Source organism: Tachysurus vachellii, chromosome 17 (genome assembly GCF_030014155.1).
Source record: "Tachysurus vachellii isolate PV-2020 chromosome 17, HZAU_Pvac_v1, whole genome shotgun sequence".
NCBI lineage: Eukaryota > Metazoa > Chordata > Actinopteri > Siluriformes > Bagridae > Tachysurus > Tachysurus vachellii.
The window spans coordinates 21615594-21636241 of record NC_083476.1 but is presented as its reverse complement, the minus strand read 5'-3'; the positions used below and the strand labels follow the sequence as shown (position 1 = coordinate 21636241).

The window sequence follows — 20648 nt, the reverse complement described above, 5'->3', positions numbered from 1 at the left end:
GAGACAAGACAGAGAAAGAGAGAGTGAGAGGGAGTAAAAGAATGAAATTGAGAGTGTGTGTGTGTGTGTGTATGAGAGAGAGAGCGAGAGAAAAGAAGAAAAAGTGGGAAAAAGTGTGAGAATGAATGAGAGAGAGAGAGAGAGAGGGAGAGAGTGTGCGTAAGAGAAGTGAGAGAATAGAAGGGAAAGAGGCAGAAGGAAAAATAGACAAGAGAGAGAAAGAGAGAGTGAGAGGGAGTAAAAGAATGAAATTGGGAGTGTGTGTGTGTGTGTGTGTGTGTGTGTGTGTGTGTGTGTGTGTGAGAGAGCGAAAGAAAAGAAGAAAAAGAGGGAAAAAGTGTGAGAATGAATGAGAGAGAGAGAGAGAGGGAGAGAGAGAGAGCGTGTGAGAAAGCGTGGGAGAGAGAGAAAGACGGATAGAATGAGAGGGAAACAAAGAGAATGTGTGTGTGAGAGGAAGAGAGTGAGAGAGTGTGTGTAAGGGAAGTGAGAGAATAGAAGGGAAAGAGGGAGGAGGAAAAAAACAAGAGAGAGAAAGAGGGAGTGAGAGAATAAAATTGAGAGTGTGTGTGAGAGAAAGGAAGAAAAAGAGGGAAAAAGTGTGAATGAATGTGAGAGAGAAAGAGATAGAGAGAGAGAGAGAGAGAGAGAGAGAGTGAGAGACAGAGATAGAGAGAGAGATAGAGAGAGATAGATAGAGAGAGAGAGAGAGAGACAGAGAGAGAGAGAGATAGTGAGAGAGAGAGAGAGAGTATTACAATCAGCTCTGCTCTTCAGGTCTGGAATATTAAGATAAACAAAACTTCACTCGTTCTTCACTTCAGCTTACAGAAAACCGATCCGTCTTTTTTGGCGTCAACTGAACCGGAACCACAATCTAGAGCATCAATAATAAATAAGACAAGACGAGGTTTAATTAGATATCAGTCACGAGACACGAGCGGTCAGAACATCAGTCCTCGTGGGATCGTGATGATGATCGAGACTCATGATTTCTGACATAATTGTGTGATCATATCTCATATCAATCACATATCACATATCCTTCTGCTCCTGCTTCAGCTCTCTGAATCGCTTCGGCTGACGTCTCGTCCTGCAGCCTCGAGGCAATAAGATGGAGAAAAAAACCCTCCCAAGCATTTGGTGGAAACAATTGTGTGTTTATAGCTGTGGATTCTGCACAAAGCTCTTAAACGGCATTGTTTAAGCTCCGCTCCATGAAGTTACTTGTTCTGCGACTCGGACCGGGGTTGGCGTCATCATCCTCGTCCTCGGCAGAGACGACAATGGCGTGCTGTCTTCCCCAGACAGCTGGGCTTTTGTGCATTGCGGAGGCACCGGACCGAGTGAATGATGATGTATGAACTCTTGGCTTGAGCCGATTTAAAGGCAGGTTTCATACAGAAATTCTCTCTCTCTCACTCACTCATCTTCTACCGCTTATCCGAACTACCTCGGGTCACGGGGAGCCTGTGCCTATCTCAGGCGTCATCGGGCATCAAGGCAGGATACACCCTGGACGGAGTGCCAACCCATGGCAGGGCACACACACACACTCTCATTCACTCACGCAATCACACACTACGGACAATTTTCCAGAGATGCCAATCAACCTACCATGCATGTCTTTGGAGGCACGGGGAGAACATCCAAACTACACACACACAAGGCGGAGGCGGGAATTGAACCCCCAACCCTGGAGGTGTGAGGAGAACGTGCTAACCACTAAGCCACCATGACCCCTTACAGAAATTCTAATGATGTTAATAAATAAGGAAGGCGAGCAGCAGCCGGTCAGCGTTATGCAAATGTAATTCGCCATTGCTCATTTCTTCAGGTTTTTTTTTTAAACTGAAAGGATCGTTCACAGAGGACAAAAGATCGTACAGCTGTTAAAACAGCTGGATCGATAGCTTTAAGTAATGACTCTGCCCTAACGAAAGCAGGAGGCTCAGAGACACGCAGGAGCTCGGAGAAGTCGTTCATCTCGGTGTTTCTGAAGCTGCTTTCCGTCCGATTCTCAAAACCGTCTGATCTCAGAATCCAAATCCTTTTGTACATTTTCACCAACTGATGATCCAATCATAAACCGTACTTTGCTTTACTTACTGTACTTTACAACCTCGATCATGTAGCAGTAAAAAGGGGCGGAGCTACCGGCCACCGACGCAGGAAGAGAAAAAAATTCAAGACGGCACACAAGTCGTCTTACAGACGTCTATTCCGCGTCGTGTGATTTAGAAAATTTGTTCACGTGACCTTACGTGCGTTTGACGTTCTCGTTCGCCATCGTCTGTAAAACGGCTTCACGCTTCCTTTTAAAGAAAGTTAGCATTCCATTCGAGACGATTCGACTCATCTGACGTACATACACTCGGCACTGGAGTACAGAGGGAGTAGTGCACGTGTGTTGTGTGTAATATCGCAGCATTTGGGACACGATTTCTGTCTGTTGACTAATTCAGTACAGTATAGTGACAGTGACGTGACGTACGGCTACGTACGGTGACACGTACTCAGAATTCGTTCTCTGCGTTTAACCCATCCAAAGTGCACACACACACACACACAGCAGTGAACACACACACACACCGTGAACACACACCCGGAGCAGTGGGCAGCCATTTATGCTGCGGTGCCCGGGGAGACCTTAGAGTTAGGAGTCAAACTCTCTAACCATTAGGCCACGACTTCCCCCATATATCTGCTTTAGATACACACTCACTAGCCACTTTAAAATGAACACCAACATACTTGCTCAATCACTAAGCATCAGAAATCACACGGATACAGATTTCATCTACGGCTCACAAACATCATGTGGTGCAATTTCTTTAATTGTAAACATAAAAGCTCTTGATACCCTACTGGAAGTCTGAGGTCTGATGATATCACTGAGTCTGAGGTCGACGATATCACTCTAGAGATCTTTGGCGGTATTTCCTGTAGATTTGATGTAACACAAGAAGAACATTTATACAGAAAGAACCTGTCGCATCTGCTGGAAGATCTGTGATGTTGATGATGCTGGAAACCATCTATGGTTAGATCCAAAACGGTCTTGGTGCCAAAATGGTTTTGGTGCATTCTGTCTTCCAGTCTTACACCATGCTATGTGACTCACAGAGGTTTTATTTTTGTTTGTTGTTTGTTTGCGAAGAGAAAATGGATTTCATGCATGACTCGAGAGTGACAGAACCGTACAGAACTTATTTATTAACATGTGACAAGTCCTGAGAATAATTAAAGCTCATTTTTTCCAGGGACTCCCGTAGCAGATCAGCATCAGCCACTCTAGTGCTACACCAGACTACAATCTTCTCGTTATCTATCAACATATTCAGTAAGATTTGGTGAAGAAAGAAAGACTAGCGCTACATACCCTGGCAGGTGAAACACTTGACGTGAAAGTGGACGTTCTGCACTCGCACCACTTCTCCTTTACACACGTTACTGCATCGGAAACAGGAGATGGACTCGTGACCGTGGCCTCCACTTCCTCCACTGTAGCTGGGGTGCTGGTATGGGCCTGTGCGAAGAAGAGAAGAAAACATCTCTGAGAATGTGATAAATATTGACATATTTGCTTGTCCTCCTTTGGGTCTGGAGGCTTGGAGTCGAGTACAGCTTTCTGATTTCTCTGAAAAGCTTCTTAAACAGGAACTGAGGATTTGCAGGGAAATAGCAAAGCTTTTCTAGACCAGAGTTTGAGCAAAAGGTAACGATATTTTTGGGTATTTATTGAAAACAACTGTATGTGGTTAAACACACTGGAGACCCCTTTAGACGAGACAGAGAAGATAACTAGTTACTGGTACTGAAGCTGAAACATCTTTAAGCGGCACCAGATGTGCTGCAGCAGATGTGAGATCTTGCCACATCTGTCACCAGTATGAAGCAGCTGGGTGAGGCTGACTCTAGGAAGATATGGAGGGAAAATATGCACCAGGGAGCAAAAGCATTTACAGAAATTTATTATCTTTTTAAATAAAAAGCTATATGCCTAGTCTTTCATGCCTTTGTGTAAAATATTTCGGCCAAAAATATAAAATCCAAGTATTTACACAAAAACATTCAATTATGAAAGTGACGTGACGTACGGCTAAGTACGGTGACCCATACTCAGAACTCGTTCTCTGCGTTTAACCCATCCAAAGTGCACACACACACACAGCAGTGAACACACACACACCGTGAACACACACCCGTAGCAGGGGAGCAGTTTGGGGGGGGATTCTGTGCCTTGCTCAAGGGCACCTCAGTCGTGGCCGGGCCGAGACTCGAACCCACAACCTTAGGGTTAGGATTCAAACTCTCCATTAGGCCAGGACTTCTCAAATTATTAAACAGCTTAAAAATGATCATGTGGTGCGACCCTCTAAATAATATATTTCCTTAATACGTTGACATCTATAGAAAAAGATTGATTATTTATGCATTTGTATGAATAAACGTGCTGAACGTACTGTATATTTTTTATCTCCACTATCTATCTCTATCTTCTCTATCTCCACAGACTTCTTATTCACATACATTACAGACTTTTAACCAATAAAAGTGCTTTTAAAAACATAAAGATTAGTATTATATTAAACATAAACAGTTAAATTGTTTCGCCGATTAATACGGCAGACACTCACGTTCTGTTCTGTTCAAGATCTGTTATTTTTTATAGAAATTCAGAGTAGATATTGTAGTATGTGGTACTGGATGTAATATTGAAATGGTTGGATGCACCACATGATGATGAAATCATGTTGTGACAAACTTTGATGTTGGCTTTGACGAGGCAAGTATTTGCAAAGGCCGGTGCTTTTTGGAGGCGAGTGGACATAAGGGACAGTGTTACTTTTGGAGGCAAGTGGACAGAAAGATAGGGTGCCAAAACATTTGGAGGCAAGTGGAGACGAGCATGTGATGTCATCCGAATACTCCTGAGGAAGTTCCCCTCATTGTGCTGAGTGTTTTGATATGTCACATGTCCAGTTTTTTGATTTTGCCTATTTTGGGGGCGGGGCTGCGGGACAACCGGAAGGCCAGTCGGTACACCAATGTAAAGGTTTGTTCAGAGTCTCACCCTAAAGGAGCTGACTGAGTTTGGTGTAGATAGTTCTAAAGCTCGCCGAGTTATAAACCTCCAAAGTTTATAATGGGAGTCTATGGGAAAAAAGGCCACTTTGAGACCCGGTACCTGAAGTACCGGTACTCGGATCGCTTAGAAAAGTAACAGCAACAAACTTCAGACCAGGGACTACAACATATCCGAACTTGGTGCATGTGGCTCGAAAGCCCTAGGAGGAGTTACTCTTGATAAATATTTGTCTAAGCTTAAATAGGAAAACAGAATGTTGGCTTCTACAAAGCGACATAATAAAGCAGGACTGAAACCTCAGATTAATCAATACATACTAATATAAATGAAGCATATACCAGGTACTACTGTAGATACTATTATTATTAGTAACCAGGATTTCACACACACACAAAACAAACATGAAATATCAGTGTGAACATTAGCGAAAGCTCTCACTGTTGTGTTATGTAATGTTTAATGATTTAACACCCAGTTTCTCAGATTAAATGCTCTAACTACGTCTTCCTCGGCTTTGGCTGGAAGCCGTCCTCTGTGTCAGTAATTCTATTGTTTCTTCAACAATGCAGGCTGGCAGGCTGACACGCGCCACTCCGTTCTGCAACAATACAAAACATAAAAATAACACAACACAAAGCCTTACGGTCCGACCAGCGAACACGAGCAAAGTCACGGATTTACCAGCAATATAGAAGGAACGCAAGACACTCACTCATTCATCTTCTACCTCTTATCTGAACTACCTCGGGTCACGGGGAGCCTGTGCCTATCTCAGGCGTCATCGGGCATCAAGGCAGGATACACCCTGGACGGAGTGCCAACCCATTGAAAGGCACACACACACACACACACTCTCATTCACTCACACACTACGGACAATTTTTCCAGAGATGCCAATCAACCTACCATGCATGTTTTTGGACCGGGGGAGGAAACCGGAGTACCCGGAGGAAACCCCCGAGGCACGGGGAGAACATGCAAACTCCACACACAAGGCGGAGGCGGGAGTCGAACCCCCAACCCTGGAGGTGTGAGGAGAACGTGCTAACCACTAAGAATGGGACATGAAGCGAACAAGCGATATTTGACCTGGATACATTTTTTTATGATATTAAATTACCGAACAGTCTTCTTACATTTCTTTCCATCGTTTTTTCATGCTTGTTCCAACAAGACGTGTTGTATGAGTCAGAGCTGCACATAATATTAAGAGTCTGTAAAATCTCTGCTGAAAGGAGAAGCGCGGTGCCTAACAGCAGTGACGTAGGCTGGTGGAATCATAAAAGGCTTTACGGTAGGTGCTCTGGGATTCGAATAGATTTGCTAGCTTCAGAATTAGGTGAACATGAGGAGAACATGGTCTTGCTCTGGAAGTTAGAAGTGAACAAGGTCAGGGGCATAAAGGGACATGAAGGCGTCCATGTGATTGTACAGTTTGACCGTGGGGTGGTTGGTGCTGCCAGAATGAGCCGGTTTGAGAAAAAGCATTTGAGAAACGATGACACCGTCAAACCCTGAAGCAGATCAGCTACAACAGCAGAAGACGACATCAGGCTCTACTCCTGTAAGCCAAGAACGAAGATCTGAGGCTACAGTGTATGAGGAATCCAGATTCTGCAGATGGTCAGAAGAGAATTTGGCATCATCACCATGAGTCCATAGATCCAACCTGCCTTGTGTGAACATTCCAGCCTCGTGGTGGTGGTGGTGTAAAGGTGTAAGAAATGTTTTCGTGTCAAACGTTGGGCCTCTTAATACCAGCTGAGCATCACAGAGTATTGTTGTAGACAAAGCTTCTCATTATATCCACAAAATCATCCATGTGAACATCTGAATCCAACAGCTTCAGCACATGAACCTGTAGCTATTATATTGATGCAATCATGTCATGTTGTGGAATCCACACCATGAAGAACTCCATGAAAGACAGGTAGCAGAGTCAGTATGGAGCATGAGCTTATCTGAGGAGAACTTATCTGAAAAGCAGATTGCGGTCGCAGACCACTTCATCAGCGAGAGGCGTTTAATCAGCTCTGAGATGAGATGGCTGTACTGTATATAACGAGTGTCCTGATGTGAACCCGTGAAATTCTCTTCTAACAGGCAGTGAAAACTAAACGCAGAAACCGTACAGCACTCGCACTCAAACAACCAAGCAAAAAGCGAGTAAAGGTCAGGAAAGAGTGGGTGGCGTCCAAAATATCTTCACCATCGACTGCCAACATCCAAACAACAAAAGAAAATTGTTCTGAAAATCTCACTTTTTCCACACAAGAACACAAAACCAGAAAGATGCACACGACAGCCAAGATTTTTTACCACATCGCAAAATATCATCACCTGATCTTTATTAAACGTCCGAATGAAGGCAGAACCATGAGCCAAAAGTGGTACATAGTCAAAAAAAAGAGAAAAGAATGCAAATCCCTGCACAGAGTAAGTGTGTGTGTGTGTGTGTGTGTGTGTGTGTGTGTGTGTGAATTTTAGTTTGCGAAAAGTATCAAAGTCCAGATTAGGACTGGATCAGTGGACGTGGATCCAGTTGTGACGGCTGTTCTGACAGATAACTGTAGGTTCTGTGAGATTTAGCCTAGCGAATGCTCGATGTTCTGAAAAAGATTCAAATCTTCCTGTGATCTCTGTGTGGGAGGGGCATCATCTCTTTCTCCTGTCAATCACAGCGTCATCAGCCAATCATTCATGTCTGCCTGTTTGTGTATGAGGTAGATGGCTTGGTACAGGTCTTTTACGGTTTCTGGCCGCCGCATCCTAGCGAAGAGCTCCCTGATTGGTGGGAATTTGGCAGATGGAATTTCCCAAAGAAAATATGAAAAAAAAATAAAGAAGACAAAAATGAGAACGTTGTGTTGTGTTTGTGCTTCAGGATATAAACACAGGTCCAGTTGAAAAAGTAAAAGGAGCTTTTGACTGTTACGTAGCTCTGTTGCTCTTTTATAAGCCGCTCCCTCATACCGACTTCCTGCCAGTGGGTTGAACATTAGCATTAAGACAGGATTAGTGAGAGTGTGTGCAGCTAATTGTGGGTTTAGACTGGAAGAGACAGGTCGAGCCTATACTTTCTGCCTCATCACTTTAGATGCCTCTAAACACACAGCTTTTATTTGAGGAAACTGTACGCTGATGAACGTTGTGAGAATTTATACTGTAGAAAAACTTACAGAACATTAGTCTGTTAAATGTGGTAGCCTAGTGGTTAAGGTGTTGGGCTACCAATTTGAAGGTTGTGAGTTCAATTCCCAAATCCACCAAGCTGCCACTGCTGGGCACCTGAGCAAGGCCCTTAACCCTCGATTGCTCAGTTGTATAAAAATAAGATAAAAATGTAAGTCACTCTGGATATAAGGGCGTCTGCTAAATGCTGTAATTGTAACATTAGCTCCTGCTTTAATATAAATAACAGGTTCAGGGTAATGCTCTGATTCTAATACATTAGTGTTTCTATAGCAACAGGGAGATAGTAATAGGATGTGTGCTTCATTTAAAGTAAAACTTCTTTTAAAAAGTTATGTTTAACAAAAGGGGGGCACGGTGGCTTAGTGGTTAGCACGTTCGCCTCACACCTCCAGGGTTGGGGGTTCGATTCCCGCCTCCACCTTGTGTGTGTAGAGTTTGCATGTTCTCCCCGTGCCTCAGGGGTTTCCTCCGGGTACTCCGGTTTCCTCCCCCGGTCCAAAGACATGCATGGTAGGTTGATTGGCATCTCTGGGAAATTTGTTCGTAGTGTGTGATTGTGTGAGTGAATGAGAGTGTGTGTGTGTGCCCTGTGATGGGTTGGCACTCCGTCCAGGGTGTATCCTGCCTTGATGCCCGATGACGCCTGAGATAGGCACAGGCTCCCCGTGACCCGAGGTAGTTCGGATAAGCGGTAGAAGATGAATGAATGAATGTTTAACGAAGAAAAAGGAACAATCTGTGTATAATATTGTAAAACGAATCTCTTCAGTAATTTTACAATGAAAGAAATTTGGTTTCTACTTGCGTCTGACGTTGTCATTTGCCACTGAGACGTTTCGACCCTTCTAACATAACGACGTTAGCGTTCCACTTGAGACGATTCGACCCTTCTAACGTTCATACGCTAGACGCCTGGCGTGTGTAGTGTAAGTGTGTAGTGTGTAGCAGTGTGTTATTTAGGACGCAGCTCTCTAAAGATACAACGGTGGATCAGACTATTAGAGAGTTTTGATAAGAGTGCAATAGTTCAGTACAATAAAAGTAGTAACAGCCTTACAAGTCTATCATTAGACTGCTACAGTTTCAAACTCTGGAAGGAAGAAACTCATCCCACACAAAACTCATCCCACACGAGATAATAGCATGTTTGTCTTGGGAATTTCATCCAAGATGGCGTCATGCACAAACTTGGCGGCACAACAAAAGTGTTATTTAGCAAAGGTACTATTTAACCAAGTGGCTTTATATATTTTTCTGCTGCGTAGGACTGTAATCAGAGTAAATATGATCATTATTTCTGTCTTTTGGTTTCCTGTAGGTTTGCCGTGTAGTTTGTGAGTCAAGGACGTAGATTGTTATAAATATACATAAAAGGTTGGTGTCTAGGGTAAGAGGAATGACGGTAAATCCGAGTATAAACTCCTTGTCCTTAAAGCGCCTCTCGCGTCCCATAATCTTCTTTACACACAAACACATCCCAGGTGGCTTTCAGTGTGGCTTGGCTGTGTTGTCTCTGCTTCTGCCGGTTTTATGCCATCTGGGCACAGAACTAGCGCCAGGCTCCAGGGTGGCACCTTCCGGAACCGCCGGCTTTTGTCTGTATTTTCTTCCACGGATTCCTGCGTCCCGATTGGTGTTGCTAGGTAAGCCACAAAACGTCCATAAAACACCATGGCAACGTCACAGACAGAGACCAATGATGAGCCGATCGAGCTGACGACACCCGCGCACACAGCATCGGGATCCTTGCCAGGTCTCGTGAGGAGCGGTTCTGTCTTCCAGCGCGGTTCTTCTGATGTACAGCTTTGCAGCAGGCACTCAGAGCCGCAGAGCCACAAGCAATTTCCTCTTTCCTTAAGCAAGCTATTAATAAAACAAGTCCAGATAGTGTAACAGGGCAATAAGTTAGAGCATTACTCAGCACATGTCTTAAGATTTAGAGTCCAGAAAGTGCATCAGTAAACTTCCTGAATGTAATTTACTGTGCGCTCTTGGTACAGAAACCACAGCTGAGAGCTGGATTTAGCTGGATTTGATGAAACGTTTTAGTTATTGCAATACTGAAAAGTTTATTCAGAAAAGTTTAATTCGTATTTTGTTGGAGAAATAGATATCTTTTACAAAAAAACAAAAAAAAAAACAAAACTAAAATATCGTCGCTGTCGGGCAGAAACCTTGTATGTCCAAATTTGGTCAATTTCATATTTTTTTCACATATCGATGCTATTGGTCAGTCCCCACGTGGGTCTGTTATTTTTACAAGTTATTAACCAATCTAAAGTCTTGAAAATAGCTTGAGCACAAATCTCATAACTCCATTGGATACTTCAACTGTCCACCTCTTCCTCACTCCGCCGGAGAGCTTCACAGCATATTTCTCCTCAAGAAGAGTCGCAACGAATCAACACGTCTTCTGAGGTAAATGTCTTCAAAACACTGGGCTCAAAGAAAAAAAAATCTTGACCCCCGCTAGTTCTGGTGCTCGTCTGAGGACAGGAATTTAGCGCAAGACAATCCACTGTAACGCGGACTAAACCCTGTGTACTGCAGATAAGGTACGGCGTTTTTTTTATTTCCTGAAAAATAACGGTTTTGGAGATACGAGGATTCCGTCTGACAGCGACGATATAAGCGTTGTTTTTTTACGTATGTAATGTACGCCAGCTGTAGCTTCATACTTTAAAATCGGCCCTGAAAATGATCCCAGAACCGAATTGTATCGTGACGCGGACATTACGATATACGTACGCCGTGTCCGTTTGGCCTGCTGTAATCACCACGCCGTAAAGTATCTCTGTGACGGCGCCCCGTAATGTCTGTCCATATGGCGTTCTTTATTACGAGGTTTTTGATGAACCACACATGAAGCTACATTTACATACGTTCTGTAAATCCTCCAGAGATTCAGTGATTTAATGGATCTGTTCTGTCAGATCCGTAAAGTTTAAAGTTTAAAAAAACTGAACAAATAATTTTTGTGCTAGAATTTAAGACGTGTACCGGATGTGCTCGTGTTCTGAAAGTACGACAGAAGTTTATTCCTTCACAAGAAAAAAAACTATAAAAAAGATTCTAACATGAAACAATTTCCAGGATTTTACTGAGTTTTTTTTGTTTGCCGTGTTTTTATTCTCTAATATCTGAGAGGTAACTTGCTCTCTCTCCATCAGCCCGGGGTTAAAATCGCTCTATCATCTCCATCGTGTCTACCATCACAGATTCCGCTGCCTGACGTTACCGAGTGTGACACGTCACGGTCACTCACACACGGGCGAACGTCTCATCCTTCAGGACGTGTGTAACGAGAGTGACACGTTTTCCCCACGTGTTTATAAAACGGTCTCGAGGGCTTCAAGCTGTAAAAACTACAGCTGGTTTACTGGCGCTTTGTTCATTAGCACTTGAGAAGAAGTGTGAAAATGCAGCAGGCTGTTTTTTTAGTTTTTATTCTATAATTTTCATTACGAGTTAAAAAGATCCGTTAAATCTGATCTGCCGCTGAAAACTCTGAAGCGCTGTTGGGAATTAAAAATGATTTCAAAGTCAAACAACAAACAGAAGACTAGGAGCCCTCTGAACTTGTACCGTTCCTCAATGTCACGTGAGTTCATCATCACGCTCAACCTGTGGAACCTGGACACACCAGAACTACTAGGAAGCTCAGAGCATGATTGGTCCTTTTTACACCCGGTCACTTCACGTGTTGTCTCTGATCTGATAGCTATCTGATTTGTTAAAACTGTTCCATTTACATTAGGCCACATAAATGCGTCTCGGCGAATCGGATATCGATCCGATCTTTCTACTCCCGCCCAAAATGCTAATATATTTTACCTCATTTCCGGGGTAATTGAAACGGAACACACTTTGGTGTATTTCGTGGTTTTCAGAACGCGATCAAAAAGAAGACGAAAAAACTGGTTACGACGTTTATGCTACAAAAAAACAGCGTTTACTGTTTGCTGCATTTTCGCTGGCAGCAGCAGCGCGTTTTAAGACCCGACGAGACGCCTGTGTGAAAGATCACCTGAGTGACGTACTTCCGTTTGGGAGGAGTATAGCGCTGACGTATGTGGCTTGAACAACCACATTCATTTACACCTGTCCAGTTTCATCTGAAACGCGTCCCAGACCACCTCCTGAAGGGGTTTGTACCGTCGGATTTATATCCGTCTCCAAAACGTTTCGGAGGGAATTTAGACCTGGTCTTTTTACCATCGGGTAGCTATCGGATCACAGAAAACGCAGGAAGTGACCAGGTGTAAAAAGCCCCTAAGATGCCTATATTTTATATTGTGTTTCTGTGCTATTTCTATTCTAGCTTCGTCTCCTGTCACTGGATTGTTACCTGATTGTTTTCACCTGTTCCGTGTCTCGCCTTTGAGTCCATGCAGTTTCTTATTGTTCGTTTTAGTTTCTACATTCATGGTTTTTATATTAATATCTTTCCGTCTGTATTTTTCTGTCCTATTTGGAGTTTTCACTCAGGACAATGTGAATGATATACTGTATATAACATTGATATTTTTAAGGGATTTGTACGGTGTAAAAAAATGTTCCCTGCCTTGTATTTAATCTTCAGATCTAAAAGCAAGTTGTGTTATGAAATGTGTAAATAGAACAGCGTATGCGGGGGCGCGAGCTGCTCTGCTGCTCATGACTGCTCAGAGGGTTGTAGTAACCTTGGTTGCTTAGCTGATAATAAAATTCCCACTTTCAGCAGGTTTTTTTCCCTCATCTCCTGATCTGAATGCTCTGGACGCCAGCCAGCTCCGAAGCTGTGTTTAAGCTCCTGTTGTTTATCACACTCCTTACACACACACACACACAGGACACATACAGTATTCAGTATACACTCACTTTTCGTATTAACACAGTAAGCGTTATTAACGTATATCCTAATTCGCACGTATTTGCAACGTTCCTGTTGTCAGCAATTTGTTCAGCTTAATGAGAGAATGCAAGGCATCACATGGATCTGTACCGTAGCCCACGGAGCTGTGCCCGTGTTTCCCCGTGACCTCAGCACTTAACTGAAAGAAGAGCTGTATTTCTGCTCATCCATCCATCACTGACAAAACAAAACCACTACTATAATCCCATTCGTGGCTTAAAGCGTGAAAGAGAAGAATATTCCAGGCTTAACGTTTATCACTTCCTGCTTTCTCAATGACACAGTACTGTTTAGAAAGGAGAACATTTCCAGATATTTCTCAAATACTCAAACTTTCCTGTCTGGTGCCAACGTCTGAACCACACCGCGTTCAGAGTCACCGCGATCCCCGTTCTGATGTCTGACGTGAAGATGATCTGAAACCTGTGTGAAATCTGCGTGATCTGATGCCTTGTGCTGCTGCTGCTGCTGCCACATGCCACATGATGCATAAAATCCTGCAGACACACGTTTCAGATGATGTTCACATCAAACGTCCGAATCGTTAAACTTCTTTTTCCAAGCTCTTTGAAATCTATTCTGTATTTCAAACGGACTGTTTACTGCGATAGCCGCTAATCGGATCAAGATGTTCGAAGAACGTTAAATAAACCGCTCTCAGAAAAGTACACCATGCCTTCCAGTGGTGAACATCTGGTTTTAGGGGCACAGAGGAATTCTGTGGAACAGGAAAGGAGCAGAGAACGAGGCCTAAGGCTAAAGAAGCGTCTGCTGAACTAACAGACAGAGAAACTCAGGATCGAACTAACGACCGGAGCTGATCCGACATGGTGTGGAATTTTTCACCAGTCAGAAGGATTCGGTTAGATCGTTCATTTAGGAAAGACATAATACCTCCTGATCCACTAATTAATCACCTAATTAGAGCTTAGCAATCTTATGGTACAGTTTCTACACAACAATAACTGCTGCCTGGAATATCAGAGTCCTGCTCACATCTGGTCCACATGAGGAGTGAAGAACTTCAGAACTTCAGCTCCAACATCAAAAAGAATATTTTTATGACTTGGCTTTTTTTAAAGAGTTTTAGACATTTTTAAAAAAGATTTAGACAGCTTTATCTCAGGTAAAAAAAACAAAAACATAAGTACGCACAATCGGGCAGGAGATTTATTTAGCTTTCAGATCAATAAAATGACATAAGGGATGTTTATTCTTTTTTGCTTCCATACACCACGTCTACGACACCGTGTCATGTCGAGCCCCAGTTCCATCACAGAAGCGTGCAGAAGGTAATCAACACAACATTGTGTAATGTCTTGTATGACGTATGTATAAGTCACAAATTAAGTCAGAATTCAGACACTGTATATATATATCTCTGATACGTGACATTAAATCTCTGAGCTTAAAATCAGATGCACCTGAATCCAATTATCCGATCACGTTGCGGCAGCTCGATGCATAAACTCATGCAAACAGGTCAGCAGTTTCATCATGTTCACATCAAACATCAGAATGCTTTTCTTTTCTTTTTAAAGAAACTTCTTGAGGTTCCACACACAGCAGCTACAACACTCACTCACTCACTCATTTTCAACAGCTTATCCGAACTACCTCGGGTCACGGGGAGCCTGTGCCTATCTCAGGCGTCATCGGGCATCAAGGCAGGATACACCCTGGAGTGCCAACCCATCGCAGGGCACACACACACACACACTCATTCACTCACGCACTACGGACAATTTTCCAGAGATGCCAATCAACCTACCATGCATGTCTTTGGACCGGGGGAGGAAACCGGAGTACCCGGAGGAAACCCCCGAGGCACGGGGAGAACATGCAAACTCCACACACACAAGGCGGAGGCGGGAATCGAACCCCGACCCTGGAGGTGTGAGGCAAACGTGCTAACCACTAAGCCACCCCCTCTGCAGCTACAACACTCTCTCTCATTTTCTACCGCTTATCCGAACTACCTCGGGTCACGGGGAGCCTGTGCCTATCTCAGGCGTCATCGGGCATCAAGGCAGGATACACCCTGGACGGAGTGCCAACCCATCACAGGGCACACACACTCATTCACTCACACAATCACACACTACGGACAATTTTCCAGAGATGCCAATCAACCTACCTTGCATGTCTTTGGACCGGGGGAGGAAACCGGAGTACCCGGAGGAAACCCCCGAGGCACGGGGAGAACATGCAAACATGCAAATAAACACTCTGTACAATCGTGCTGAGCAGAAAAGCAATCAGAATGCGTAACATTTATCCTGATGAGGGTTCCAGAGGATCGGTTGCAGTTGCAGTCGATTCTGATAATCCTGGACACACGGTAGGAAACGAGACAGGTTTTTTATATTATTAAAAAAGTATTCTTTTGTAGCAGACTGATGTGATGAACGACACCTATGAAGTTACATGTTTTTCCACAGTAACTAAACGACACACGAGGAACAGAGTTGACACACATTACGAATTCTTAGATTTTTGACACCGTAGGAATCTCAGAGCTTTAACAGACCGACGTCGGCTAATAACATCAGACACGCGATTAGAATCGAGTCAGTCATGTATCAGATATAGATCTAAAAACAACAACAACAACAAAAAAACCTGCTGCAGCAAGACCTAAAAAACTCTAACAAATATCTACAGGGTCAAATGAATTATTACCCAGATCACTTAACGCCTCCAGCAGTGAAACAACCACTGAACCCTCATTCATTCTGAACCAACTCACTACAGTTCTGATTTATTGCACACCAAATGAATCGATCGTAAAGCAACAATCATAAACCGATGTCTAAACAATTCAACCGTGTTCTACAGAATGAAACCAGACTCTGAATAAATAAAAATGGTAAACGTTTCGTTTCGTTTCGTATCGTAACAGATTTTTTGGTATCGTCGAATATCGAATCGTTGCTTGTGAACTTTGAAGGAATCGAAATCGTATCAGACCGAGATTAAATGTTCGGTCTGGACACCGAGCAACATTCTGTATGAACATTGGGTTGTGAATATGAAGCTGTTGGAGAAGTGCACTACAAATTATTATTATTATTATTATTATTATTATTATTATTATTATTATTATTACTGTAATCCTTCCTACCGTTCATGCTCATGGTGAAAAGTGTCTTCTCATTCAGCACTAGTCCAGCATGATGTTTTAAATGAAGGGAAAATGAACAGCTCCACGTCTCAGCACACGGTCTGATGTCTGATGTCCAACTCCTCTCGGTCCCAGGAGCAGCTGCTGAATGAGGTGAATCGGACAGACTCGGACTCGGACAGACTCGGACAGACTCGGACAGACTCGGACAGGATGCAGATGGGTGTTTCCTCAGATCGCACAGACGGCTTCAGGAGGCGCTTGTGTTGGACAGCAGCCAGCTCGCTGATGCCGGTCAGACTCACAGCATCTCTTCTACACAGAGTTCCGAGCTCCTCTACTTGCTCACTGCCGTCCTCACCGTCCCGTGTTAGTGGTGATGATGAGGATGATGAAGGTAATGATGATGATGCCGGTCAGACTCACAGCATCTCTTCTACACGGAGTTCCGAGCTCCTCTACTTGCTCACTGCCGTCCTCACCGTCCCGTGTTAGTGGTGATGATGAGGATGATGAAGGTGATGATGATGATGATGGTGGTGACACACATTCCTGAGCTTCTACATTCACATTTAAATGCTTATTTAATCAGCGACACTTCCCCGTGTTTAGACGTGTGGAAAAATGAACAAAGAATGTTTCTGCCCCTCTCAGCTTCACCTGCCCTACACCGAGCCTCAACAAAACTAGTGAACAACTTCCACCCTCTGGATTTGTCTGGTATTACACCTTTATTGACACAACTGACCCTAGAATAATAAAAAAATATAATAAAAACACTAACTTCTTAACATTGTACATTTAACACTTTACCTATTCAGTATTTAATTCGATTCAAATTAACTCATGCAGGTTCACGGATCAGGAAACGTCCATATCAATGATAAAAAAAAACAAAACAAATAAAAGTAGATCCTGGTGTGTGGTTGTTGTTGCCAGATTGGGTGATTTGAGGATTCGTTATGCAGCCTGAGGTCACAGAGCATCCTCAGGTTCCTGTTCCTGTCTGATCAGAGAGGAACCTGTCCTGGTCTTCTTCTGCTGTCCACCTCGTGTTCTGAGATGCTTATGTGCTCAACACGGTCCTCTGTTTGAGTTATCTGTACATTCATCTCCATCCATTAAGGTGTTTTCACTCGGGGTCTGAATTAGTGTCTAAAATAGTGTTGAATTAACACCATCAAGGTTCAGTTAACACTCATTGTTAAATCAACACCCATGCAACCAATACATAGGAAATGAAATGTACTGTTGATTTAACACGTCATAAAAATGAGGTGATGTCAAATGTTGAGTTAAGATTCAGGCTTCCAACATTGATTTAACAACATATAGGTTTCATATGAGTACTGAAATCAGACCAGTCTGAAATGTGAAATGTGACTATTCTAACAGCTCTGGGAGTTTAGGAGTGACAGAATGTAGGAAGGAAGCATTAAAAACTGTCAGATACAAGAACAGTTATCACCAGTGATACAGACATCACCCTGATTAACAACACACCATAATTATATTCACTGCTTCATATCTATAAGTGCTGAATTATCAGAACTGTCAGTCATCACATCATCTGTATATATTACACACACTACTGCTGCTGTATATTGTACAAAAGCACCATAGTGCACAATACTGTTATTTACACTACTATACACTTCTCACACTTTATGTACATAACTGATCTGTCATATATTCTGTATTCATATTTAATACTCGTACTGTTTATACTGTCTCACATCATCTGTATTGTCTCACATCGTCTTTATTGTCTCACATCGTCTTTATTGTCTCACATCGTCTGTATTGTCTCACATCGTCTTTATTGTCTCACATCGTCTTTATTGTCTCACATCGTCTGTATTGTCTCACATCATCTGTATTGTCTCACATCGTCTGTATTGTCTCACATCGTCTGTATTGTCTCACATTGTCTGTATTGTCTCACATGGTCTGTATTGTCTCACATTGTCTGTATTGTCTCACATCGTCTGTATCGTCTCACATCGTCTGTATTGTCTCACATCATCTGTATCGTCTCACATCGTCTGTATTGTCTCACATGGTCTGTATTGTCTCACATTGTCTGTATTGTCTCACATTGTCTGTATTGTCTCACATTGTATTGTCTCACATTGTCTGTATCGTCTCACATCATCTGCATTGTCTTGTATAGTATAGTGTTAGTGTTATTTATGTGTGTATTGTATAGTATAGTGTTATTTATGTGTGTATTGTATAGTATAGTGTTATTTATGTGTGTATTGTATAGTATAGTGTTATTTATGTGTGTATTGTATAGTATAGTGTTATTTATGTGTGTATTGTGTAGTATAGTGTTATTTATGTGTATATTGTATAGTATAGTGTTATTTTTGTGTGTATTGTATAGTATAGTGTTATTTATGTCTGTATTGTATAGTATAGTGTTATTTATGTGTGTATTGTGTAGTATAGTGTTATTTATGTCTGTATTGTATAGTATAGTGTTATTTATGTGTATATTGTATAGTATAGTGTTATTTTTGTGTGTATTGTATAGTATAGTGTTATTTATGTCTGTATTGTATAGTATAGTGTTATTTATGTGTGTATTGTATAGTATAGTGTTATTTATGTGTGTATTGTATAGTATAGTGTTATTTATGTGTGTATTGTATAGTATAGTGTTATTTATGTGTGTATTGTATAGTATAGTGTTATTTATGTGTGTATTGTATAGTATAGTGTTATTTATGTGTGTATTGTATAGTATAGTGTTATTTATGTGTGTATTGTATAGTATAGTGTGTATTGTATAGTATAGTGTTATTTATGTGTGTATTGTATAGTATAGTGTTATTTATGTGTGTATTGTATAGTATAGTGTTATTTATGTGTGTATTGTATAGTATAGTGTTATTTATGTGTGTATTGTATAGTATAGTGTTATTTATGTGTGTATTGTATAGTATAGTGTTATTTATGTGTGTATTGTATAGTATAGTGTTATTTATGTGTGTATTGTATAGTATAGTGTTATTTATGTGTGTATTGTATAGTATAGTGTTATTTATGTGTGTATTGTATAGTATAGTGTTATTTATGTCTGTATTGTATAGTATAGTGTTATTTATGTGTGTATTGTATAGCATAGTGTTATTAATGTGTGTATTGTATAGTATAGTGTTATTTATATCTGTCTTGTATAGTATAGTGTTATTTGTGTGTATTGTATAGCATAGTGTTATTTATGTGTGTATTGTATAGCATAGTGTTATTTATGTGTGTATTGTGTAGCATAGTGTTATTTATGTGTGTATTGTATAGTATAGTGTTATACTATCGGTAAAAAAATGTTTTAAATAATAAATAAGAGCATGACCTTAGTAGCACATACAGTAGATGTTCAGCCACCTTCCAGCCTGCTCATAGCACTGCACCTAGTGGTCAAACCGGGAATTACAACAAGTGATAATCAGAAGCCCACTGGGGCAGGGACCAGGGTGCCCCATACTCACTCTGTCAGCAAACACCTTCATCGATCTGATTCATCTAGGACTAAATATTTAGTGCCATTTGGATTGTATTGATGAAAATAAGCTCATGTAAATATAACACGAACATTTCCGGGGAAGGACAATTAATAACAGGGTTGCCAGTGCTGTAGTTTTCACACCACATCAGGCTAAAAAATATACAATGTCATCTGAAACAAAGCCTCAAAAAACATCAGAAATGTGTGTGACCATGAACGCGAAAAAAGATTGTCTCCCTTTTCCAATTCTTGATTGTTTTAAAGCTAGTATCATGTCTTTTGTGTGATTGTATCTAGACCTTGGTGAATGATATTAGCTCACAAAATGAGCTAGAAGATTTTTTCCTTTAGTCTCAATGAATTATTACACCTAACATCCACACGATGGCAGTGTTTCTCTAAAAAAAAAACAGCTCACAGACGTTTGTTCACCTCTGATGGGATCAGCTGCAGTTTTTATGATTAACTTTACACAAGGATAAAATTCATGTAATTAATGACCACTAATTAGCATCCTTCTGTCTCACTGTTTGCTTTTGTGCCAAAACAAAATGATAAAAAACAACACCACCTAATTAAATCATTACCTGAAGCCCAGCTCTGACATGTAATGGATGTAAATGATTGTTAGAAGTTAGACAGGAAGTTAGGTTTATTTATTTATTCACCGATACTGAAGTGAATGCAGAGCAAATGGATTCATTCATTCATTCATTTTCTACCGCTTATCCGAACTACCTCGGGTCACGGGGAGCCTGTGCCTATCTCAGGCATCATTGGGCATTAAGGCAGGATACACCCTGGACGGAGTGCCAACCCATCGCAGGGC

The 20648-nt window shown here is 41.8% G+C and overlaps 1 protein-coding gene across 5 annotated transcripts in view; it reads right to left on the bottom strand.

The window, feature by feature from the left end:
• LOC132859676 (actin-binding LIM protein 3-like) overlaps window positions 1-16893 on the bottom strand; it is a 66133-nt gene extending 49240 nt beyond the window's left edge. For all 5 annotated transcript variants that reach the window (XM_060890513.1, XM_060890509.1, XM_060890510.1 and 2 more), the window contains exons 1-2: window positions 16306-16893; window positions 3383-3529 (exon numbers count right to left, since the gene is read on the bottom strand). In XM_060890513.1, coding sequence (XP_060746496.1) covers window positions 3383-3529; window positions 16306-16318 — 160 coding nt within the window. In that variant the 5' untranslated portion in view covers window positions 16319-16893. The remainder of the gene's footprint in view (window positions 1-3382; window positions 3530-16305) is intronic.
• Window positions 16894-20648: the final 3755 nt, after the last annotated feature.